Source organism: Hesperophylax consimilis, chromosome 6 (assembly GCF_061612785.1).
Source record: "Hesperophylax consimilis isolate HC1 chromosome 6, BYU_Hcon_1.0, whole genome shotgun sequence".
In the NCBI taxonomy this organism is placed as follows: domain Eukaryota; kingdom Metazoa; phylum Arthropoda; class Insecta; order Trichoptera; family Limnephilidae; genus Hesperophylax; species Hesperophylax consimilis.
In genome coordinates, this window is record NC_142841.1 from 3914311 (window position 1) to 3941970 (window position 27660).

The 27660-nt window shown below is 34.2% G+C and overlaps 1 protein-coding gene across 7 annotated transcripts in view; it reads right to left on the reverse strand.

Moving 5' to 3' along the window:
- CenG1A (Centaurin gamma 1A) overlaps positions 1-27660 on the reverse strand; it is a 444662-nt gene that overhangs the window by 40880 nt on the left and 376122 nt on the right. For all 7 annotated transcript variants that reach the window (XM_089632321.1, XM_089632320.1, XM_089632315.1 and 4 more), the window contains one exon: positions 14368-14600. In XM_089632321.1, the coding sequence (XP_089488447.1) occupies positions 14368-14600 (233 nt within the window). The remainder of the gene's footprint in view (positions 1-14367; positions 14601-27660) is intronic.

Genomic DNA, 27660 nt, shown 5'->3' on the forward strand with positions numbered 1-27660 from the left:
GCAGATGACATTTAATTTCCGTTGAAACGCGTTGGAAACACCAATATTGTGCGTTTGAGAATAGCAGTCACTCAGTTTCGAGAGGCGGAACCACTTTTGCGGATGCTGCGCTACTAGCACTGATTATTCGATTATTTATAATGCGGGAATTGGGTTAATACAATTCAATAGAAATACAAATCAAAAGGACGGGCTTTTACTGAAGATGAAATAGTTAGTTAATTTATAAATTAAAACCTGCTGAATTGAAATGCATTATAAGTTTAATCTTGTTATTCTGTTTCAGTTTGATTTGCAGCATCCAAATACGAAAATGTGCATCGCCATCGCCAAAGTTTCAAGGTTTTTTTTCTCAAATAGATACAAGAAATTCATGATATGGTTTGGTAAGCACGAATGGAAGAAATAAAATACATAATTCAATGCTCATAATGTATAAACCAATACCCCTCTTACCAGCTAACGTAAAACTGCTCACAAATGCCAATACACATAAAACAAATAAAGAACACACTCGACAAAGAAATGATATTAGCATTATATATCAATAAACAGAAGAGGTTATCACGAAACCACTTTCACTGTTATTTCTATGCTAACATTACATTATTTAATAGAAAAAGAGCATTGCAAATAAATTGATTATTAATTTATTGAATAATATAATAGCCTCTTTCCAGTGACGTTGATGTTTCATGCAATATTTATATGTGAATTTATGGAACGAACAATAAAAAACATGGAAAAATACGTCGCAAGAAAACCGGTTAAGGTTATATAATTAATGGGTTTGGAAAATGAAACACGTAGATTTTTATTTCAACACGAAGACGTGGCCTCCCGAGAAAAAATAACAGCAATCTACGAACTTGATTGCGTGACGAAAAACTACAGAATGGTAAAGAGTTGAAAATGTTGAAGAAAAACTACACCACAACAAAAGCGTTAAATTATTAACTTGTAAAACCCAGATCAAAGTAGTGATGGACATGACATAATAATTATTTCGAAGACATTATTTCGAAATGATCAATTATTTCGGATCGAAACACTTGATATAATTTTTTAGTATAGCGTAACTTAGCAACCGCTGTGAGTTTTGATCTCTATCTTGATTGACTGTGAACCTAACTTGATATACAAATATAAGGGTATGCTTGCTAACGACGTGTTTAAAAATAAATCTGACAGAAATAATCTTATGCCTAATTTTTTTATCGTTTGTTATGACAAAGTAGTATTTTGGAATAGAATCAGAGGTCCGCCCACATATGAGAGGATTCGGGTGGTTGAGATCCACCCAAGATTTTTTTTTGAAGAAGAAGAATAGAGTTTGTACACTGATCAAGATTATTATATTTTTTGAAACTCCACATAGAAAGAATAATTTTCCTCAGGGCCTATTTCATCTTTTGGGATGCTGTGAGCAGGTCTAGAAGAGACCCATGTTTTAGGAGGAAACACAGAGGCCGGCAAATCGTTCCACAGCCGAGCTATTGAATTAAAAAACGAGTCGATTATTTCAAAAGGCCAAGATGTGTTCTACTCGCAGTATTTAATTAAAGCGTCTAAAATATTTCTAAGCGATCTAATGTTCAAACCAAAACACGCATAATTTTGCATTACTTCGTATTTCTTCGCCCTAATACGATACATTACAATGTATCGATTATGTAGTATGAGCATCACTACCATAAAGGTCTGTACTATTCTAAATTTAAAATTAAAAAAAAAACTCTCGTCACAGTTTATCGGATAGTAGTTAGGTAAATACCCAGTATCCACAGCGTTTTATTTATTACCGAATCAGATTGCATTGATTACCTGAAGAATGAAAACCTTCACCAAACTACGAATCTTGAAAAATAACATTAACTTTACTTTATAGAGGTATTTAGTCAATATTACCTGCATTGTTAAAGCTGTATTGTGAAATGACCTCGTCACTACAAAGGCGTGAAGTCAGATTCGGAAAAAAGGCAGTAGTAAACGATAATATCTCGCTATAAATGCGTCTATTTTAAGCTGGTCAGGTATGACCTTTCATATTTTAAGTATCAAAATGGAACAATCAGCTTTTTGCCCTGTTCAAGGTTATGGAAGACCTTGTAGCTCAAGGGAAATCTGAATAAAAATGCCTTATTGAAATTTCGTGTATTTTCAATAATTTTATAATGTATTCATTAATATTATTATTCTGTTTTAAAAAAAATAGATGAACGTCTGTAGAAAATAAAACAATTTAAAAAAAAAATTGAATTTCCACAAAGTAACCTGGATAAATAATTATTTTAAATGTATATATTTTCAAAACATTCAAGTTAGGTTCCTAGTTATAAACAACTGCACTCTTAACTATAAGGCTTAAATTTGTTTTATTTTCTGAAGTAGCAAAATCTCTCCATTAGAGAGCTCTGTTATAATGAAATTTTAACAGTTTTTTTTCGTTTAAAATATTTAGGAATACAGATATTTTCAGCCCGTGAATTCCACAACGAGCTATAGAGATTTCAAAATCAATTTACACGTCAAAAAACCATACTGTTTGATGAAGTGTTCAAAACGAAAAAAAAAACAGAGTGTAGACAATTTGCCAAGATAGGTACCATATTATTGAATTATATTTGAATGAGTTGGAAAATAGCTAAAGGATATGAAAATAGTAATATTTTAATGGAAACAATGTCGCCACTGACTTAGTACCTTGGCCATCTAGCACGCGCTCTGTCTCTCTTACTCTTGTCTGACATCGTTTACAGCCATCCTATTTGAATTTCATAATGATGGTTAAACACAGTTCTTCATAATATGAAACTTAAGCAAAGAATGATTAGACGACTTTTATCTACACAAATCACACAGAATCTCTGTAATTTTTTTTATTGATAAATTTCTTTTTAATATAACATATATGTAAAATGCATCATTCATAATACATTTTAAATAGTACTATAAATGTGGGTTATAAATACGACATTTTATTTCCGGGAAAAGTCAGGGCCTACAGCGTAGAGACAGTATAAAAATAAAACAAACATTTAAATAATAAATCCGGGGTAAATCGGGCAGATAGATAGATGAGAGAGGTACAAACAGAAAATAATCCGGCATTTTTTCCTTGACTTAAATTAGTGATAACATTTATTTGAGAAACGCTTGTCATACAATTTGCCAAGCAAAATGGAAAGCTTCAGCGTTAGAGGGGTGAATTTCTGAGAGTTTATGAGGACCACACCAAACAAAAACAAAAAAAAATTCTATTTATTTTGCATGATATGAATGTTTTTATTTTCTGTCACGGGATCGACTTTTTGCAATACGACGGAAATTGCAATCAGTCATACCGATATCAGATGACGTTATAATTTAAGCAAATAATGGGAGTTGAAACGATGTGCATAAATGCAATTGGAGAATGAAAACTGATAAAGAGTGTTAATACATTTTTATATTTCATGATAATAGATACTTTGATAATAAAATAATATTATTATCGAAGCTGAAATTTATATACGCTAAAAGAATTATTGGCAGAAATGAGAAAAACTTTACTTGCTTTCTGTTACTAAAGCTGAAGGTAAAATTAACTTTATTATAAAAATGGTAGGTAGGTTATACATATAATAATAGTGTATTCCATAATGTATGCATTGCAATGCAATACATTCCGAATTTAGAAATAATAATAAAAAAATAGACAAAATAACAATTCATACATAGAATAAAAAAGTGACAAATATTAAATAGTACAAAACTTTATGCAAATAGCCGTTTACGGAGGATATTTGACCATTTCCCGTCCCCAGAGAACATTAAAAAACTTCACTTGTTTAAACATACCTACACAAATACGATAATAATAATAATAGGATAATTTGTATAGCGTTATTTTTGTGAAAAATCACCTCAAAGGCGTTGTACAATTTAGTACGAGTTCGTGGGCTATATCTAATTTTACTATTTACAAACAAATACAGAAAAACATACTCACCTGGCAGCTGGTAGGTCACTTCAGATAAACACAGTTTTATTAAAAACTTTACGAATTTTGCACACAGAGTACAAAAACACAGGACATTTGTTTAATAATTAGCTATTTTACACTCCATTACTATTGATATTACATTTTATTAAAGATTAGTTGATATTTATTTAAAAACAAAACTGGAGAATTTATCATAAGAATATGTCATAAAAAGTTATATCCGGTACTCATTATGAACAGATGACTTAGCTTTCGCATCCTGGAACGCATAAATTAATGTTGTTTACATTTATAAATAAAGTAACGTAAATTGCTAAACCGCAAATAAGTAAAAACGTTAACAGCGAAGTAGTACAGCACTTATTCAATTTTTCAATTAAGTCCTAAATCCTGTATCTAAATTTCGCCAATAAACAATTAGATAATGTTAATTAAGTGTTAATCTCAAGTGACCTATCAGGTAAGTATTGAACTGTATATTTTCTCCATAAATAGTTAAGTAATAACATAGACCACTGTACAAATGTATTATCAGTTTGTACAGCGCCCTTGAGGTGTTTTTGCACAAAAACGGCGCTATACAAGTCATCCAAGTATTATTATTATAAGCGGAGATTTCCGTAAAACATAATATATGGTACACTTTTAGTATACCGCAAAGCGAAAATTCGTTCGACCCAAATTTTAACACGGTCGTTTATATTGATTGATGATATTAGTCTTCCCATTGTTTATTTATCTATTTAATATCGACGATATAGACGTACCATAAACAATAATAGAATGTCACAGTATACAAGCATTGTCCTTAACTCCTCAGGCCTCGGACATATTCTGTCAGAAAGTCGGGAGTATTTTCACTCTGCAATTAAATCCAAATAAACGGAATATTTCTGAACGTATCCGATAACTGAAAACTGTTTTTGAAAGGTGATTAAATACGCTTTCAAATTTTATTACAGAACAAAATTATTTTTTTTTGAATTATGAAAATTTTTGATGACTGGCAAAAAATGGCGTACTTTACGTTTTAAGTACCTAAATTTACTGATACCGAAAAAATACATAAAAACACACTATTAGACAAATGTATAAAAAACGTTAATATCACCTTACTTTTTTACGTTTCATTTAAACATTATTAATTTTAAAAATCACGAAATCTCAAAAGTTTTAAATTGCGATCGAAACTTTTGGCTTCGTAAGGGCGGACATTGTGGATTTGAATGTAAAGCGTGGTGTTTTCTCTTTCTAACATCTCCAGCATATTTCTCAACACAATAGTAAGAGAGACACAATGATTTCTATGAGACCACATGAGTTGTTAACAAATTAGCCTAATGGTTAAATTAACGTGTATTTTTACGTTTCCCAATCAGGTGATAATATTACGTTCGTTGGCTTTTGGGAATACTTCTACTCCTTGGGCCAAGATCTTGGACAGCCTTGCAGTGTCCGTTATAAATTGTAACTTATAACCAGTACTTTTGACACAGAAAACCAACAAGTAAATATAATTGGCTGCAACCTTGAAAAGCTTTATTATTAATATTATAATTAAGTGTCAAAATTAGTTATAAATAAAATATTTATAATGTTTCTCGCACATAACAAACAATCAACAATGGAGTTCACCATTCTCCATATTAACTTTTAGTTTTTAATCTTCTGTGAGTATCGTTCGTACTATTTTCTCATGGTTCAAATCAGTCTCGTATTATTATCCTCAATTGTTTTGAATAATATCTACGAAGTGTTTTCCATGATTAAAGTACCACTAATTTATAAATAATAATACAACACGCGAGAAAGAATTAAAACAAAGGCAATATAAATGATAATTTTCACTAATCTCATTCTCAGAATAATAAAAGATGGATTAGCAAAAATTTATCAGTTTTGTTTTTGTTATAATAATAATAATGGTGGATACAGCAATAAAACTGTATTATTATTATACATGCATTTTCACGGGGAATTTATTAATGCAACTGAATATTTTGAATGAAATGATTTATGAAGGTTTTTAGTGTATTAAACATTCTTGGTCAAACATTGAAAAACTAGAATATAGTCGAGTCATACAACATGTATGATGAGCAGTATGTACTATGAACGGAATTATACTAAAAATGAATACTTAAAACACATTTTTTTAATAAACTATGATTATAATACAAAAAATTGGCCAAGTCAACAGAAATTGTTCACTCAGTAACAGGTGCATCTTCTTCTGAGGATATTGAATTATTTCAAGTAATTAGTCGGGAATGCCCGAGGAAGACATGGCACGATCAAGTAAATAAGATATTTGAGTCGGACCATATCAAGAGTCCGAATAATGGAAGAGTATGTATGATACGACGTTTGAATGTGAATAAGGCAAGAAGTGTGTGCCAAGACCGAGTTGTTTGGCGGTCCGTCCTCTCTGCCTACCCCTGCGGGAAACGGGGTGATTGTTATTTAGTTAGGATTTTGACAAGAGTTTTTACTGTCACTTTGTTTAGAGAATTTCTTCCGGAATGCATATTATATTCATAGCAAGCATAGAAAAGTTTTGTAAGCAAGTCGTAAAAAAATATTTTTTGGGCGATCACATTGCTAACGCTGGCTAAACCTTCAGAGATAAATCCAAATAATGTACTACTGAAATGTACATCTTAAAAAGGCCTACAGAAAAGTACGTGATGGTGTATGTATATCTCCTAAGGATAACTCCCAGCGACGCGACGTCGGGTACACATCAGCTAGTAAATATATTATATTGTGCCATCGTTGAATTATTGATTTCAAGAAGCTATATTTAAAGTTGTTAATTAGGCTAGATAGCGTTAAAATATTTTCTCAATTAACACAAAATAATAAGTAGGTGGTCTGAGTGTGTGCAACAAACGGTAATCAGAAATGAACGGCGATGTTAATACCAGAAGCATGTAAAACTCGAAGAATTGGAACAAACGACACGACACAGACAAACGAGCAGAAGTATTTCAGATCACCGTGGTATAATCTCAAAAAAATTAGCAAATATTTGTACAACATTTGAGATAGGTAGTCGAACGTAAACAATGGCGATTTCACAAAAATACAATCTAGGAATATGAACTCAAGTTGAATCCAATCCATTCATCCAATGAAAAGGAAATAACGATGCCGAATTTCAGGTTCAAGAATAAATTCAGAAATCATTATATGTTTTTATTATAATTTTTGTATTTATTTGTTTACTGTGTGGAAAGTTGTAAGGTTGGAGTTAAACATTACAAAATTCTCTAAATATGATTCGATGTTGGGCATGTTGGATGTCTACTAGACTTGCATATGACAGGTAAAATTCAAAGGGATTGGAATAATCCTTGGCTATGAAAGTTAAAAGACGTCGCCCATAGATGATACGAGTGACAACTCATAAAGGATAAGACGCAAAGAATCGACGACAATTGAGGGTTAGGAAGAAGGTTGAAAGAAGAAAAAATAAATTAAAGATGAAAATAAGTAGGTACCTTAAAGTCAAGAACTCGCATATTATTTGTTTGTTTATAATAAAACGACAGTAAAATATTAAAAGCGTTGATAGTTACCAAATGTTACAAGAAACTTTTCTCTGTAGAAATCTATAAAATCTTGAAATATCATGGCGAGGATACATGGGTTTTTGGTCTGTATGACTTACGTGACGCAAGAGTATGCACTTAGAAATTGTGTAGTATTAGTAGGAACCTGGTGCAGAGAGGGGAGTATTTAGAAATGTAATAGGTAGAGGCTGGAAGGTAGATGGACGGGGGAGGTGAAGGTAGAAGGGGTGAAGACAATCGTGATTGCACCCCGCCGCAGGATGTGTGTATGACAGCCTGAAATATCAGGGACATAAGCTTGGGTAGGGAGGTGGGGGGAAGGGACTGTCAACGTGGAAGTTGCCACGAACCTTACAAAGAAATTGATTGCTAGGAAAAATAGTTTAATTAATTTAAAGAATTTTTATTCCTCCTGCCAGAGGAATAAAATTATGAAAATTTACGGTTCAATTTATAAAAAAGGATATCTGTAAGAAAACAGTGCACATTAAAGTTAAATATAAAAAGTTTGTTTGTATACAGCACTTTCTTTTTAGTAAGCCATCTAATGTAGGATACAAGTTATTAGATGCACTTTAATTTAGTAAGTCAACTAATGTCGGTTGCACTTTTCTTTAGTAAACTAACTAATGTCGGATACAAGTGTCAGATACACTTTATTTTAGTAACCCAACTACTGTCAGATACATTTTACTTCGGTAAGCCAACTAATGTTGGACTGCAACATTTTTCAATAAAGTCAAAATAAAAATAAAACATATAGTCCAGTCAGTGGGGAGTTTTACCTTGCAAAAGGTTAGGTAGTAGCGATTTTGATATATGTTGTTAAGATTGGGACTCTAAAGAAAAAAAAAAGTTTTCGACCTTGGGAGGGTCGAGCTCGATCCGCCATCTTGGATTGAAGGTGCCAAAATTTGTTTTTTTCAAAATAATTGTGAAGTGGTCGTTTTTACAACCAAATTGTTAAACGCAAACTTAAAGACAACTAAATTACCTACATTTTTTGTAGAAAGTTTTTTTTTGTAAGTCTAATAGGTAACGAGTTACAGTGGCGGAAATGTGAATATTTTTCAAAAAAGTGATGAAATTCCCAACTTTGTAATTTTTGCGGGTTATTCATTACATAATTATAATAATTTTGTTAACTCATTTCCACACCACCATGAGGTAGAGAACATTGCGCATTTTTTTTATTGTGGTATCCCCAGTAGGTCAACTCCACAGATATACCTGCGTTATGCTACAGTAAATTATGTTACATTACTGTGAATTATGTTACATTACTGTGAATTATGTTACTATAAATTATGTTACTTAATAACAGTCTTCGTCATCAATGTCATCATCTAACTCATTGCCTGTGATATTTGGGCTTCCATTGACAAAAGCTCTTCTTCTTCGTCCTCGACATCGATGTGAACCTCTGGTGAATTTCGGCATGTTTGACCATTACAGCACCCACATACAATAGAACACTTCAATCCAGCTTTCCTGCAGCCACATGCAACGCCGCATCCTTTTTTACAATTGCATGAAATAAATTTTAATAAAGTCTCGGGTGCTGGTTTCTTTGTCATTCTTACTGGAACAAGCCCGTTGATGTCACGTTTCCAGGCCCAGTTTTCTGGATTTTTTTGGATTCCATACCATTTTTGGACTTGATGGTACGTTCTAAATGCATGGTACCGTGTAGCGTCGTTCGTTAGTGGCAAAGAGGCAAGATTGAATTTGCTTTTTGTTGTCGACTTTGCGAAACGTTTGTAGAGGACTTCTTCCAAGGTTTCCTTATCCATGTCACCCCCGTATAAAGCAACAAGAAAGCGTGTTCCTGCAACTGCTATGTCTTCTGGTGTTGCATCATGTTGTTTGAAGATTCTTATCATGGCATTGAGTCTTGTGTCGTTTTGCACAAGCGAACAAAATTTATTTTTTCCTTGGTTGAAGAAGGACGATGTTGTATCGCAGCCGCTAAAGGCATGAAGAAACAGAATATTCTCAGCCGCCTCTTTGTATTTCACACTATTCGCGGAATACAATCTTTCAAAAGTTTTGCCTCTACCGGGTTTGCGAAGATATATACTATTTTTTTGTGGTGCTAATGCTGTCATGCTGTCAGCAGAACTAGGAGATCAACGTCTTCGCCAATAATGAAAACAGCGTCATATGATGAACACAAGGAAATCGCAGTATTGACAATCAACTCATCAGCATCTTCTTCAGCCTGCTTAACTGTAAAATCATCCTGTATAAATTGCTTTGTAAGCATCGAAATCAGACGGACTTTGTTATTTTCATTGGCTAAAAATCGTTCTTGTGAAACTTGAACTGGCATTGTTTCATCGAAAAGAACATCTGCAGACATGTGCTTCTTCGATCGGCGAAGTCTTTCTGCGGTTTTCGTATTTTTTTCACCATCATCAAGCGGATATCCATCGAAAACAATGACTGCATATGATCCATAGTGATTTCTTACATAGTGAACGTACTTCTCGCAAATTGACCCAAAATAATCATTCCGATTCCATACAACTTTATGTAAAAGATATCCTCCATCTACAACATTAATTTTGCTACCTTCAAGTTGCACGCCTTCTGGAAGTTGTTCGAAAACACCATAAAATGATGATTTCGTACCTTTGCGCACGAGCACACTGAGTGACCGAGCATCCAGGCAACGTCCTGTAACCACCCCGACTCAATCAGTGTTGCCAAGTCAGCTGTAGACTAGGATCCCACTATAACAAATCAACGTCATCGAGCACACGGATGATGCTATATAAGTATATTGTAACGTAGAAATACGTTAAAATGATATTGTGTAATATGTTCGTACAAAATTTATCAAGAAAACTGGAGTTTTACAATTTTTTGTCAAAATTTTCTTCTTTCAACCGCTGTAACTCGTTACCTATTAGACTTACAAAAAAAAACTTTCTACAAAAAATGTAGGTAATTTAGTTGTCTTTAAGTTTGCGTTCAACAATTTGGTTGTAAAAACGACCACTTCACAATTATTTTGAAAAAAACAAATTTTGGCACCTTCAATCCAAGACGGCGGATCGAGCTCGACCCTCCCAAGGTCGAAAACTTTTTTTTTTCTTTAGAGTCCCAATCTTAACAACATATGTGAAAATCGCTACTACCTAACCTTTTGCAAGGTGGAGCCCTTTTTTATCCCCCACTGACTGGACTAATAGTGTTCTTTCGACTACAAATCAGAGTTATGGAGCCATACGTTTAAATCATCCTGAGTCCAGAGAATAGTCCAGTATTTTACCTACTGTGTTTTCCCATTCTAATTGAAAGGTTTGGTGGATCACGATTTTCGTTGTGAATTTAACTTTCGTTAACAGCGTTGAAAATAAATACGACTTTCGACAAGTAATTATTTGCAATGATTACAAGAATCTAAAGCTTTTATATCTTATTTTTAACACGCTTCAATTGGAGAGAAAGTTTTCAAATAAATCAGATTAATCGAACATCTGGAATAGATCCAATAAAATGTTATGACATTTCCAGACAGCGGATTTGTAAACACAATTAAATTCTTATCGATTATTCACGACTGATTGTGTTGTTAGAAATATTTTTAATCGGTCACGGGCATTATTGGTATAATCTGTAGATTAGCTTTGGATAAAATCTATGATGACAAAATGATTCCGAAACGAAACAAATAATGTCATAGTGTCTCGAATACCAGTCATTTCAAATGTGACGAAATTCAATTTTTTTAGACTTAAACTTATAAATAGTTACGAAATGGTCAGCTCAATTAAATCAAGTCATGGTGAACAAATTGTGTAATGCTTATCATTATTACGACTTCCGTGAAGTAGTGATAGGTATAGGTATATATATATCTGTTGTCGAATCGGGCAAGTTCTCTTCCCGCACAGCGCTATCATATATATTAAGGTTAATTTTTAAGGTTGATTAATTTAAGAGGGAGCCACAAGCCAAATATGTATATATTTTTAGTATGCCTTATTATATCACCACGAATATAGGTAATAAGCATAAAAATCGCTTAGCAAATGGAGTTCAGAAACACTCGATTTCAAGCGAAAAGGTGGTTTTTATTTATTTTGTGAATAATTTTATAGAACAAAATTTAATCAAGGGAAACTGTCACAGATAATCTTAGCCATACTCGATATTTTTCGAAGTAATTTATTTTATGCATCCACACTTTTCTAATGAAAAAATACATTTATAGTGGTTTATTTGTTGGTATTCATAATGTAAACCAATTCGTAGTAAAGATTCATAGAAAATATTGATTTAGCATTAAGCTTGGCCGTCTGGAATGTGGTATTGATTATTATGTTCAATGAACTTTATACAAATAGTTTTACGGCTGTGGTAGGTACATTACATTGAAAAATAAGCTGAGTTTTGACAGCCCTGAGAAGTTGTCGACCAAAGGGTTTAAATTATAAACAAACATATATACATATTTCAAAAGGAAAACAAAACTCAATAAATTAAATAATACTTTTTGAAAATGTAATATTTCGAAATATCGTCTCAAGGTGCTTGATATTAATAAATTAAAAAGTGAGCTTTAAATTCACCCGATTTATTTTCTTACATGATTGTAAATCACAATCTGGACATCCCCCATATCAACTAAATCCTTGGTGGAACCCAGCCTTCAATCGTCTCACACAATCACCCCTTATGGCAGGGGGTGGAGGGTTGTACGTCTCTATACGTAGCCTCGAGAGGACCACTCACGCACCGGATGTCGCGTAGAGTAGGTACCTTACATCTGCAGGGGAACGCAGGGAGAGAACTCTAGGGGTTTCCGTAATTAGAGGGTGCAAAAAATAAGAGAGGTGTATTTTAAAAAAGTGAGAGAAATATGGAAATGAATTTTGCAGCCATTTTTGTAAAGGCTGTAAAATTAACCAAGCAACAAATTAAAAATGATCGATGCCTAAATATTTTCCATCCATTTATTGCTTTCTAAAAAATAATGGGCACGGAGAAAAATGAGTATTGCTAATTTTATAAGATTCTCTTCAAATTATTGATAATTCGGTGAAAAACGGGATTGCAGGCCGTTTCCTGATAAACTTTTAGTAAATTCCTAATATATCGGAACACGTGTTTATGCACCTGCATTTGCCTTGATATACTATAATGACGAAATTGCGAAAATATGCGTATTTTACTAAAAGTTTATTAGGAAACCTATTAATTCATTCTTTAAGGGCCTTCAATCCCGTCTTTAAGCGGATTATCAATAATTAATAATTATCGAAATGTTTAATAGTAATCGAACAAAAAATATAGCATGTTCCAGTTTTTAGATGCAAAGCGAATAATGAAACGCATACGAAGATAATAGCGAATGCGAAGGATTGTGAACAGATGAGATAGCTACATAATGGCCTTTATAGCTAATATGGAACGGAAAGGGATAGCCGTTAAAAGGTAGGTGGTGACAGCTTGTCTAACAACGAATTTATATGCGATACTAAACACAGTAAATATCAAGTATGCCTACTGGACCTAGTTCAATACAACCACGTGCGTTTTAGTTACCTAATTCTCTTTTTAATTTATCTAAGTATAGAGGTCATTTTAATATGTAGCTCCTTTTTAAAGTGCTTTTAATTGATTTTTAAAACTAGTCTAAACGATAACTCTTTTTTCTGAAGGGGTCGTATCGATTTTGATAGTTATATAATAAACTGGCCATCCGGATAACATCTGGGAGAGTGCATTGTAGTGAACGCGAACGAGCAATTATTATAAATATAAAATGTCAACGGTATTATGTACTTGAGAGCACGCGCGGAAAGATTGCTATTTGATGGGGCAGAAGTAATTACTGCAGACCGCGAATTAATTAACTACCCACTGGAACGAACAATTCAAGTGTTTCGAAAGAGGAAAAAACAAATTATTGATGCTATATAAACAAATATATATTATGTTATTTAAATTAACTCCACACAGGATTTCCTTCAGGGCCTATGTCATCTTTGGGATGCTGTATGGAGGATCTTTTTGAGGAGAGGAAGGGGTTTTGAAGAGACCCATGAAGAAGGAGGGAGGAAACACTGGGGCCGGCAAATCGGTCCACAGCCGAGCTGTTGAACTCAAGAACGAGTCATAGAAATGCTCCTTTCTCGTGTGACAACCGTGTACATAACCGTGGGCCTATGTCATCTTTGGAGATGATGTGTGGAGGGTCTTTTTGAGGAGATGGAGGGGTGAACATGGGTCTTGAAGAGATCCATGTTGTAGGAAGGAGGGAACACGGAGGCCGCAAATCGTTCCACAGCCGAGCTGTTGAACTCAAGAACGCCCCTCTATCGTGTGACAAATGTCAACCGTGTACATGTGTAGGGCGCGCGCTTGGCGAGTTTCCCGATTGTGCACCGGTGCCAAAAGGATCAATAACGCTAGTTCTTCGGAGCATCTTCAATAGTGATACCGTTAGAACAAGGAGAGTATACCTACCTGACGCATAAGCTCTAAACTAACTAACTAAATATTGAAATCCATTTGTTAAGATAAGGGGAATTCTACACATTTTTTCAGGTATTCTGGGGCTCCAGAATAGAGATGGCTGCCAAATTCAAGAGGGCGCACTTGCCTTTTGTACAGGGTCAGCAGATGTTAATGGCTGTGAAAAGATGTATCTCGCTTATACAGATCTCATTACGGACCTTATCGCCTTCTCGGATAGCAGACCAGCGGATAAAATATTACCTAAGAAATAGACTTGCGAATGCAGATACTAATCTAGTGTTGCAAGATCCAAGACATCATTAATGTTGGTCTTACCTGCATCTCCGGAGCTCCACCTTCGTCCCTGATGAGCAGGAGGTAGCTTTGTCCGTCCACACAAACTTCCTTCTTGAACCTTCCGCCTTCCGGGCTCTCTTCCTGCATGTAGGCCCCAGTCAGGTACCTGTGCACCAGGGCCGACTTCCCGCTTGACAGCGATCCCACTATGCCCAGCCGCAGGTCCGGCACCGCTCTGGACATGGTCCATTCTTGACTGTTGACGAAGGAATCTGAAAAAAGAGAAAACAAATGGTCAACACATATACAAAGAAAGAAGATCGCGTGAGGATGGGAACCAAATTAATTTAACATGGTGACTTAATTGTGAAATACGATTTGTGTACACTGTAAATAATAACTATTACTCATCGAAAACTATTCAAGAGTCGAAAATCACTCGAATTATGTCTGCATAAATACATCTCGTGAAGCGTGTCAAATGGGGGCATTCATTACTGTAATACAATATTCTACATTAGATCAACACGGGTGACGGAATAAGCTGTTGCTGCCAAGGCAATAACGATTATAGGAATTGCGAACGTTCGTCGAACACATATATCATTAACGAGCAGGCATTATTTGATGAATAACTTGGTGAGAAGAAATATTTAGATTAAATTTGGTTGAACACTACAACACAGTTATGCGTTGGATACATATTCAATTTGATCTTCTTCAAAGCTCGAATTTACAGAGACCTTACTTCAGACACTTCCCCAACACACCAAACATGCCACGAGCTGTACGTGAATCTTTTCTAAGATGCCTAATGTAATAAAACTTTTATTTTTTAACTTCTTGAAATTCGTATGTTGCACTCTGTACGAATACATGCATGGCATGTTTCTGTTCGTATTAAGTGCATTATTTTGTTACAAAGCTAATTTATTTTATCACCTATAGGTAAATAAGAATAATCTATAGTCATTTCACCACGATAAGATAAAAGAGAAACCAAGACGATTTAAAAAGTTCTCAAAAACTCATTGCGCATTGTATAGTGAGACGTTGAAGTGACTTTATTATATTATATATATATTGTCCAAAAATATTATATTATCTACAAAATAAATATATTCAAAGATTCTAAGGATTGGAAGGAGTATGCAAACCATTGTAAAATTCATCCAATATATGATGTGTTAAAAAAATTAATTTGGAGTTCGAATGATCGATGATATTTTCCTCGCGTGGCGAACACACAAGGCTTTGGGTTGAATAAAGGTGGGGGAGGTTTAATTAAACTTGTAATCGGACACGGATTGGACAAGGGAGGGAGAGGTAGTAGAAGGGAAGAAGTGTTGAAAGCATCGCAAATAAATTTTAAAGAATTGATGGCAAGTGGGGATTGGTGTTGCGTAATTAAGGAATATAAAATACTAATGTAGGTTATAAATATAAAGCTGTTTGATAACGAGCATACCCGTGTGTATCTACCTTAATCGTATATAGCGGAAAACTGTAATATTTATGTTCAAAATTTTAAATGGTAATAAAGACCTAACCTTACCTTAACCCGCAGCACAATGCTGCCCAACCGGGTGGCGATATTGCCCCCCTTCCTTGAGAGGATTTAAAAAAAAATTTAAGATAGTTCTGATTTAATTAACCTCATTGAATTCCATAAACCTACGAGAGTTACTCATTACAAAATTCTGTTTAAATGTAACAATACCAGAAATGAGCATTTCAAACACTCGCTTCTACATAGATTACATGAAGTTAATAATAGGTACGCAGATGTGGTGGATCTATTTAATTGCACGGAATGTAGGTACAAGAAGGCTATACTATCATATCTTCTCAATAAAAATTAATTTAACCAAAGTCTACACATGCATATTAAATTTTGTATGTACTTCTATCACCCATTTTTACATCGTTCTAGAATTGTATTAATTATTATTAGCTTGTATTAATTTTATACTTTCTGTCGTCATTTAACAATCACAGTTAAGGCGATGCCATACGTAGCAATGCAAAATCATGTGTTTTTGGTTTGAAAATTTGGTCGCCTAGAAATGTTTCAGATGCTTTAATTAAATACTGCGAGTAGAATACATCTTGGCCTTTGAAATAATCGAGTATTTTTTAGATAAGTCTTTTTATAAGCCCAGAAAAAAAATGTTAAGTCCTATAAAAACTGTTTTAAAGTTCAAAATCTCCTACTTACGAACCCATTTTCGGTTATGATTTTATTGTATAATGTGGCCAATTAAGTTATGTATAAAATGATCGAAAAAAAATTAAATATTTATGCCTGAACATCCACAAAATAAAATAAAAGGCACTTTTTGGCAATGTTTTTTTCTTGTATAAAACAAAACAGGCGGATTGTGTTAAACGGGAATTTAAACCTTATCGCCATCTACGTAAGGGTTGTTATTGATAGCGGCTCAATTTAAAATATTACACGTCGTATTGCATCGCCTTAAATGTTATTTTTTTATTTTATTATTTATAGTATCTGCTTATGCTTCTGTAATGTAACATGCAATTATTTTATATGGCATATTTATACCGTGGATATTAAATAAATATATAAAACTGTTTGTGAAGAGCGACAACTCTCGCAACTCTAAAACATTCGAACTATTTGGATCTATTTCAACGAAAAAATATAGGAAAAGGTGGGAAATCATTTATTTTCCAAGTAATAAGCAACAAAAATAATATATCGTCAATAGTGAAGCTGAATATTTTCTGCAATTTATTTTGCAGTAATGATTTATAATTTATTCTGGTTAGATTGTTTATTTTAAATAGAAACATTCTATTTTGATTCCACGGAGATTCTAATAACACTGATAAAACGAGCCTAACAAAAAGGAGGTCAGTAAATTAATCAAATATACCTAGTCAGTGTTAAAACATTTTTTTTATGTGTCGTGTCTGCTTTAGGCAGAATACAGAATAGATCTACGTATATTGTGATCGCTCAAACAGTAACTGTAATTAAGGCATGGTAATTGTGTTGTCGAAACACATCCATTTGATGCCCACTCGTCTATGTCATTTCTCACGTTCTACTGAGAAACACAATCTTCATTGTCGGCACAGCCGAACTGAGAGCACAAAAATGAGATTAATCACCTTTGAAAAGAAATCTCCGATCTGTGACTCCATGTTCTGCCAAGCGGGACAAAATTACTTAAAGATATATGGAATATTATAACTTGGTGATTTAAAAAAACTTATATCAGAAACGCACTTCATAATAAAACTATTAATTCAGACTAAAGTAGGCATTAATTGTACATGTAGGTAAAGAAACACAATAAGGATTTTTTTACAAATGCCTATTTCACAGTTAAAATACTTTTTAATGTTTGCATTTTTCAAAGCTCGCCAAGACGATCGAAATCTGACGGGGTATGCGTGACGTAATACGTACCTACGTTTGGCCGGTTAACAGTAAGGTCAATCCCACTCGGGTGGTTATGAAATCAACGATTTCTAATTTAAATATTTAACAAAATTTCCAAAAAAAATGTCTCTTGTAATAATTGATATATCCGGGTGGTAACCCGTCTGCGATTCTATACTGCACAATTAAAAACATAATTGTTCTAATTCTAACGCACACGGCCGACCGACCCGCGAGGTAGCTGTGTAAGTTCTGTCAGAACCCGCCGACCAATCACAGGGCGCTTAAGTCTCTTAAGGTTTAAAAAATATTTGACAGAATTAAATCAGTTTAGTATTGGTAACAATAATTGGATTAGAATACATTCTGGACACATGGGACACTCCTTGTTAACATCAACTAACTGCGATTAATTTATCTAACAAGTTTAATATTGTAAAGAAAAAAATGCCTCTGTTATATTCAAATCATCAGGAAAGTACCTTTATTGAAAAGCACTGATCGTTTCATAAATGTTTTTACATGTCCTTATCAAAAACATTGTAAATCGAAAAACATCTCATGTTTTGTAAATAGTAATTCTGATAAAAAATAAACAAGAAAATAACTACCTACTAAACAAGAAATTGTGTTTTATAAAATATTTTAAAAGCACAATTAAATAAACATCAAAATATTTCAGCTCGTTACTGTGCAAGAAGCGACGTTTTTGACAGTACTGGTGTTATTATTTATACGCCTCAGTACTAAAACTGTTAATATAAAAGCTATTAATGATACGTAATGAGTATAACTTCATAAATAAATAAGCTTCAAGGGCTTGTATTTTTCTTGCGGAAGAAAGTGTTGATTATTGAATAATCACCAAGAAAGTAATTAAAGAATGAAAACATGTTTCTTGTCACGATGGCAGAATTCTATCATACCTATAAGTAAAAGGGATTTAAGACGAGAACCGTTTCATTCGCCTGTTCTGTTTCCGTAATTTCCGGAAGCAGCCGAGTCACGTGCCCATTCGCTGTGCCCACGTGTTACTTCCGCCACATTATGAGGCTAATCAAGATAACAGAAACACGGAGAGGTGATTCCAAACAGGATTTATAAGAATGTTAGAAGGAATACCAAAAAGCTTCCAGCCGTGAATGAAAGAGCTTTTTTTATAAATTAGGGTGGATAAAGGGACTCTAAATTGGAATGATTGCAAAGCCAAGTTTTATCTATTAAATTGAAGAATAAAAATGGTTCTTCGTTATGTTCTCCCTATTCTTAAGTGTATATGTACAGCATACGAATCTGGCGTCCCAAGCAATAATATGGATACAGGCGCATCAACACAATACGCGTGACTGATAAATTATTTGGAAGATATTCGTCGAATGCCCAAAATTTGAAAATTTTTACTTAACGTTAGAATAAGAAAACTTCTATGTGTTGGCCACACATCACGAGGGGCGACAGTTAAAAGATCATCCAACTTATAATGAAAGAAAAGGTTGGTGGAAAACATTGCAAAGAAAGCGTCGCATGAAACTATGCTGTTATATTTGCAACCTTCGAAAGGAGAAGGCACAAGAACAAGAAGAAGAACTAAAGATAATGAAGCTGGTCTATCATCCGGTGCAACTAAATCACAACTTTTCGTAATCGAGATAATAAAACGGAGACAAAAAAAAACATTTAAACAATATTTCGTCACTTTGTAATCCGAAATAACAAAATTAAGCAATTGCAGCAAAAAACGTTCAGTTACAAATGGGTATTTCGTCTCGTCGATTTGAAAGCAATCAACACGAACATTGCACTGGTCCATCGCGTTGAACGGGGAACAGTCGACAGCCACTCGAGCGTCACGGAAGCTGCAGAGATTTGCCACGATCGAAATGATAATAGTGAGGAAGAGGCACGTCCGGGATCACGAAACGTCGACGGATGGCCTTCGACAGACTTTGGTAGGAAATGCGTGGCAAATCGGAGATAGAAAACCACGGAATAATTGCCTCTCCAATAATAGCAACACTGTGAAATACTCCTACGCGTATTTTTTTCGTGTCTTCGTTTTAAGATAATGACAAAAAATAAGATAATCCGTTATTCTTGGATAAAACCGTGAGATACACTTCGTTTTAATTTATTTTTATATTAAATTCACGCTGTGGGCCATATGGATTTCGAAGCTTATTATTTCAACATTGGGAATGCTGAAGGGTATTTTAAAGGAAGTCAACCGTCTGAGAGTCTTAAAGAACTCTAAGACGGAAAAAAAAAACAAAAATAACAAAACAACAAATTCTAAAGCCAACTCATTGAGCACAAGTCAAGAGTGAATGGTAATTATACGACCAATTTTCAGGTGAAAGCGTTAATCTTGCACAAAACATGGATTAAATTTAGAAGAGGGAAATCGGAATCATATTACGAGTATTTTGGAAGGTTAGGTTATGTAGAATTATTTAATAATAACTTCTTGTCTTGGTAATGAATGACTTTCGGGTAAGTTTTTAGATTCTCACGGCCAAAAGCATTTTTGTTGTTTGTTTTTGGGGTGTTATGCCGTGTTGCGCTAACTCCTTCTTTAGCCAAAAGAAGGAGTTAGCGCAACACGGCATAACACCCCAAAAACAAACAACAAAAATGAATGACTTTCGTTTTATTTATAACAAAGGATCGCCCGAGTTCCTTCCCCACGCAAATAATTTCATACACTTCCCACAGCGGAATTACATTGAAAAATTAATCTCTGAGCTGTAAAGCCGACAAAGACAAAAGAAGAAAACAAACAATCAAAAGAAAAGTTTCAATAATATTAAGTCAGAATAATTTGAAAGATCGGTACAATTATATAAAACTCTACGTAGCTTGGAGAACAAAAGAGGTAGCAGGTGTTCTTGACCTTAGCAGCCTCCATTGAGAGTACAGATGTAGATGTATTCAAGAATACAAGTATTCCAACCTTCTCTAGTATCTGGTTGTACCTCGGAGCTTTAAGTTGAGAGCAGAGTAATAATTACATAACTTAGCGACAAATTTATTAGTCAGGAATACTACAAATGCAGATACAAAGTTTTCACATTGATATTTTTCAAAGGCCATTATTTTAACATTAATTTATTACATTACATTTGTTTGCCGACTATTATCCAATAATATCACAATACAAAATATAATACGAACTGAAATACAGTACAAATGAAAGATGAAAATGTTGGAAACTATCAACAAATCAGCCACATCTGAGTAAAGTAATAACTAATTGCACAAAAACTTACATCAGATTTCTGAACATTATTTTGATGAAATACATGATTCATGTAATATCGCAAGTTTTTCTAGTTTCAGTGAAGTAAAGGACTGATGATTGTGAACCTATATAGAGAAGTAGTTTTACATTAATCTTTCTAATTTTTCAATCCATAGCAACAGATGTTCAACATCGTGCACATTGCGTTTTATTTTATTTCAAAAATGTGTAAAAGTTTAATTATGTTTTGTCAGGACGATATTAGTTCCTATTTAGGCGAATTGCTTGTTCTTTTGTTGTTCTAATGCGCCGAAAGAGGCAGGGTTGCGTGGTTCAAATATGTAAAGTGGCATCTACATCTACAAAGATATTTATAACATATCTTAATTTTGAAGACACGATGTGCTTTGTAGGTACTTTCATATAATAGATCTGTGATTAACAATCAAAGGTATGTTAGTTACCATATGGTCCATTACTTACAAGACGCCTTCAAGCTTCGGGCCATATCTCACTTCTCACAAGAGACGATACCATTGACTAATGAAGGGGTCCAACACACAGGTCAGAGTGGTCAAACATCCCGTACAAAGTGTCGAGAGAAACCAAATAATTAATGAGCGGCTTTATAAAAACACGACGGAACATTATTTAATAGAGCATTCAAAGGAATGGAGAAACCTAAAAGATGAAACAAATCAATAGGAATTGGAATTCTGTGGGTTGTTATAGGATGAAACGGCTGAGTTCAATGACATCAAGTGCCACCAAAGCGTACAATTTTGATGTCGTTACGTCGTCTTTGATCAGGACGGTAAAAGTATGAAAGAACGTAATTAGTAGTTATTGCTTACTGCCTACTGAGTCCGTATTTCGTATTCTAGTAGACGAATTATAATTGCTATTATTAGAGATACAGCGAATAAAGAATGGACAGAATAGCGAATAGCAAACGAATATAGTCGCACGTCTAAGAATTATTATTCATTAAATTCAACAAACATTTTAGGTATTGTATGTACGTGTGCACATAGTGATGAAAGTAGACTGAATAGAGAAGTGAGTTCCCTGAGGCGTGCGTGTGGTAAAATCATAAATGACCTATGAAAAATGGGGAGATCCGAAAATAATGCACGGGGAATGCAAATACTCGAGTCGTGTGCACGAGGCATGATTAATTGTTAGAGTAAATAGCAAACGGAATTGTGTGGTGGTCGTCCCTCTCTGCTTATCCCTAAGGTAAACGTCATGATGGTTAAGTAATCTCTGGTATTGAACATTCCTAGTAAATAAACTCACTTTTAAAGGTAACCTGAAAAGCTTTTTCGAAGGTCGAAGTAGATTGATCGACTAATAATATATAATCCGAATACATTAAAACCTTTGTATCTGAAACTGTAATCGAGACAAATGGCTCGTGACAACATTGACACTGACCTCGACCCTAATGACACCAGTGTAGTGATGGGCTTAATCGAAACACAGATATCATAATCGAATTAATCGCTCTGTCACACAGACTACAGCGCCGTCTAATATAATTTCAATCAACTCTGGTATGAAAACGGCTAAGCAAATCATTCGCCTGAAATGTAGATAGATTTTAGTTGGAATCGAAGCATTTCGAATGATAAGTTTAAAGGCGTGGGTATTTTAATCGATTGTTGTAAGAAGAGCGGTTTTGCAGCCTTGTTCATTAAAAAAACTCAAATTAGAATTCCTTTTATAAATAAACTTTTTTTAAATTTCAAACATTATTAGGCTTATGTTTCTTATTAGAATAGTCACTAATATTTATCTGCCAAGAATAAAATTTATCATGTCCAGTTTGATTCTCGTTGAAAATAGCTACCGATAAAATAAGATTCAAAGAAGATTCGATGTAATCCGAAACTGATATACAATGAATGGGTCGATTTCTCATTGCGAAACGATCATTTTGATTGATGGAGTGTCACAGAACAAATATATAATTAAATGATCATTTGAAATCCGAAAGTTTATTGACATTGTTTTAAATCAAATATGTGCGTAATCTATTAGCTTTCCTAAGGCGAAACAACAGTCACAAAAAACACATACTTTTGATTTTTTACATTAACATGTAGAAAACATAAAAAAACACTTTATAACACAATAAAAATAGTGATGACCGAAAGCCAACATCGTGAATCCAGAAATATTCTAGGGTAGTTCCTCAAGGTTTCCATCTGGGGTGCACATTATTTTTTGTTTATACTTTGCCAACATATTTGAAGATGAAGTGAGGAGATCTGTTCATGAAATAAAAATATTTAAAGCAGTATATTATAAGGTTGTCATATTCTCGAAAATAATTTAGCTCGATTACGCGAATGGTGAAAAACAATTTCCCTTTTTAGTAAATTCACAAAAATGCGAAATATTTAAATTTTTTAAATTCATAGATGTAATATTATAATCTTCGACAGATGCGGAACATCAATTATAAGAAGCAGGAGATGCCATCACATGAATTAAACATGATATTACATGAAATTCATTAAGGTGAAACGAGATACCTAATGCATTGTGAATTAAGTCAAAGTGTCCGTCAAAGGGTTAGATAAATCACAAGACCAACCGAGCGCAGGACCATCTCTTACCCACAAGATTATCCCTATAAATTAGGGGACATCTTCAGGCAGCATCCCTCGGGCGTACCAGAGTCAAATCTGGTCATAATTTAGACCCTTACCCCACCTAAACAAACACGATTAACATAATAATCTCTTCGTCTGAATGGGCAGGCCTTATAGACCGCCACTTCACTTTTAATGTGGGCAATGTCGTAAAGCAAGGAGGCTAATTGCGGAGTAATAAGAACATACAACCCTCTGAAGGTGGGGTCCACGTGATACATTTTATAGCCAAATCTTTGTACTATTTGATAAGGTAAGGAAGGGGCTGCCTGGAGACGAGTGGCGCCCGGAGCACCATGAATTTTGGCGCATTTAAAACGAAAAAGCAATGTTTCTCTCTTTTGTTAACTAATGATTCTTGGAATTATGTTCGAGCATTGTAAGCAAGGGAGACATTAAAAAATAACTTTAAGCAATTTCTATTCTTAACAATGATGACTTTGACGTTTTGTACATGCGTTAATTGCGATACCCAAAACGGGCAAAATAACTATTGCCAAATATAAAACTGAAAGAGAAAGTTATTCTGTGGACGAATTATTATTTATTATTTGCTTGTCATGATAGAAAATCAGATATGATATAAAGGCATCCGCCGAACGATTTTTTAGCGAAATAATACAGTAAATTGTGTTCGGAAGATTAAGCCAAACAGGAAAATACTGCAAATCAAATTAATATTGGAACTAACACGGTTGTACGGTTGAAAATAAAAATATGTACATACCTACATAGTTTTATAAATGGACTAATTATCTACATATTATTATTTACCATTATGACATTATCTACCGTTCTATTGTGATAACTCCAACACAGAATCACAATTCTATACCCCAGTTCGCCGTATACAAAATTTGGGTAGTGACTATAAAGATGTTGTTGATATAAACCACACGTCATTAACCAAATATAAACAAGTCATTAACCAATTTATTTCAGAAAGAAGAACATCAAATTTAATATAATTAAACTATACAAACTACGTAGCTCTGTTTATCTTACCAAAGTATTGTAATTTTCCAAGTGTTATATTTTTCCATCTTGCATGGTGGAGTATCTGGTTTAGATTTTATTTCGTTTTTGACTTTGTTTTTATTTTATGGGTTGTTTTTAAAAAAGTAATAGTTAAATTTTCATACTTTTCAGGTTCTTATAACGAAATGCTATTTTTGTAAGAGAGAGATAGACACAATGCTAGAATAGTAGTCGCAATGCGGTTCACACCCTTCCAAAAGGCCTAATTAAAATTATAACACCATCAAAAGGAAAGTGTTCCGTTATCGCCAAAAGGCCTCTTCCAGTCCTTCGCACACCCGAGATCGTATTCGGATAAGTTCTCATCAAAACTAAAAACTGTCAAGGGACTCCTAGGAAGGGAGAAACCCTGCGAGGTAACAATGAAGGAAGAAGGACGATTTATGTCTCCGCGCTGACCCCGCCATACCCAATATATCATTCTTAATAATAGACCAATGTGGAGCAAAGCAAAGCGAATGAATGCTTGTAGACTAGCTGCCATCGCAAGCAACTGCCAAAGGGGGAGTTTTTTTAACAGCCCACTAAGATGCGATTTTAATTTTTTTGTAGACATGTGAATAAGGTCTTCAGACACTTTATTGCATGCTAAAAGTGACAGGTAACTTATTGTGGATAAATATATTTCATATATGAATCGGATTAATATTTATAGGACAACGTGCGATTTTTAAGGGACGCTTAAATTATTTGGACAAGATTATGAACAGAAGAAGTATCAGGAAAAAAATTCTTACGCGAGATGGAAGAAGTCGGAGAAACCGCAGGAAGAAATGACACGATCAAGTTAATCAAACCCTCAAGTCATGTCAAGAATCGGGAGTATGTACGAGTGTAAATGAAGCTACGAGTGCAAGCCTATTCATCCTAACAACCGACCCCTTGCGGAAAATGGCTTGATGGTAGGTACTTACTTTAGTTAGATTCGAAGCAACGATTAAATTTAAAAAGCTTTGTTACGAGTATATTTTGAAAGCCTCGTTTTCTGAAATCTATCTTGCATCAACGAACGCGTGAACAAGGAGTACGGCTGACATTATGATGAGGATAAGGCCTTGAAAAGAATAGGTACATCGAAAAGTGGATCTTATTATTTCGTATTCAGCTATGTTATTTTTTTTTAAAAGTCCAATATTTATGAACATTTAATAAGCTGACTGTATTTTGCAATCTTTCAAATTTTTCTCCCGACAACCCTTGGCCAGGAGGGATAGGAAATAAATTACGTAAAAATTTTATGACTCCCATAACTGTCGAATACTTGTAAATACGAAGAAGGTAAAATACTATAAATTATCTTGCGGTGTTCTCCCCACTGATTTGAGAACTGGTCTCAGCGATAATAAAACTAATATTATTTCAATATTGGATAAGCCAGACATAAAAATAATACGAACGGAAGACGATAAAATAGCAGGCAAAAGTAACAACCAAAAGATGAGTAAATCGGTAAACCATAAAATAACCTCAAGTAGTACCTAAATAGGAGAGAGTAAGAAAACCTTTTACAAAGTAAACACACTTCCCTAGCTTTTATGATCTTTAACAGATAAGCTTTTGAATATGGAATCTAATATATATATGTATATATATTTTTTGTTTGTAAACGTTTGAAATTTGCTGATGTGAGAACATTACTCTTAATATCTTCCCACCCATTGTTCGCTGCAGAATGACATTCCGAGGCAATTAACCAGAGCCAAGTTTTTAAAGAGAATAGCATAATTTAATAATATTATACGCTAACCTGATGAAAGTGGTAAGTTTCTGCGTTGGATTATTGGCGTTGAAAGTTGAAATGTTCACAGTACAGAGTAATGACTCAGTACTGCAGTGGCGGTTCATGCTTTTTTTCACTGGGGGTTCAGAATATCAAGAGAAAATATAATTTTTGTATACCTATTTCATAAAATTTAACGGATATCCCTTATTTTTAATTTGAAGCCGCTTTTCACACGACCTCGCATTACTTTTTTGTGTAAACAACACTATATTTCCCCATTGTACAATATTAGATATAACTAACACGAATAATGGCGTCAAACCGATAAATTAAACTGCTTTATAGTAGAAAGCCCAAACTAAAGTAGAGAAAGCGCAACACAATATTACATTACATTGATAATCAAGACAAAATCTGTTTTACTAGTAAATTAACAAATGCCATTAAAAGTAAACGGTTGGAGAAATGCAGAAACAAGATAACAAGAATAACAAAATAAAAATGTACAAAAAATTACTACCAACTATACTATAAAGAAAAATATCATTTAAATTTGGCTCAGCCAATCTACTTGACACTGACTCGTCAAACTCCGGAGGTCACGTGTCATCACACATTCTCTCGCGGCGCACAATGATCGTCTTAGGCTGGCCGCATACATAAACATGTTCCGAAATTCTCTAGCCACCCCCCCCATGAAATTTATTTTTCTGGGGACAAATTTTATATTTTCTTGAAATTCTCTAGCCACCCCCCCCCCCACGAAATTTTTATTTTCACGTAAAAACATCAATTTTAAACATGTCCCACCTAACAGCAAATTCGGCTACTTTACGCTACCTTATGTATGAGAAACGGCGATAATAGGTCAAGATCCGTTGGCAACACTGAATTACTGAACGGAAATTTCCGAACTTTGCGTCGGTACAAACAAAATGTATGCAAGAGCTGCGTTCCACATGACGTCATTAGGTTTTTTCCATTCGGTTTCTCCGAACGCGCCGGTTGCATTCGGAATGTGCGTAAGGAATTTGTTCCGTTCGGAACTAAAACGAACGTGTGTATTTTCTACTGATTCCGTGCATTCGGATGTCCGAATACGGAAAACGAATTCGTAAATCGAATACGGAAAACGTAAGTTTGCGGCCAGCCTTATAAGGCTATATTATGGCGTAGGTTTTAAAATTTCACTGTCAGGGGAATTGTGATGTCTTTTTTTTAATGAAGTATTTGGTGCTCATTCTATAACGCACAACATGGG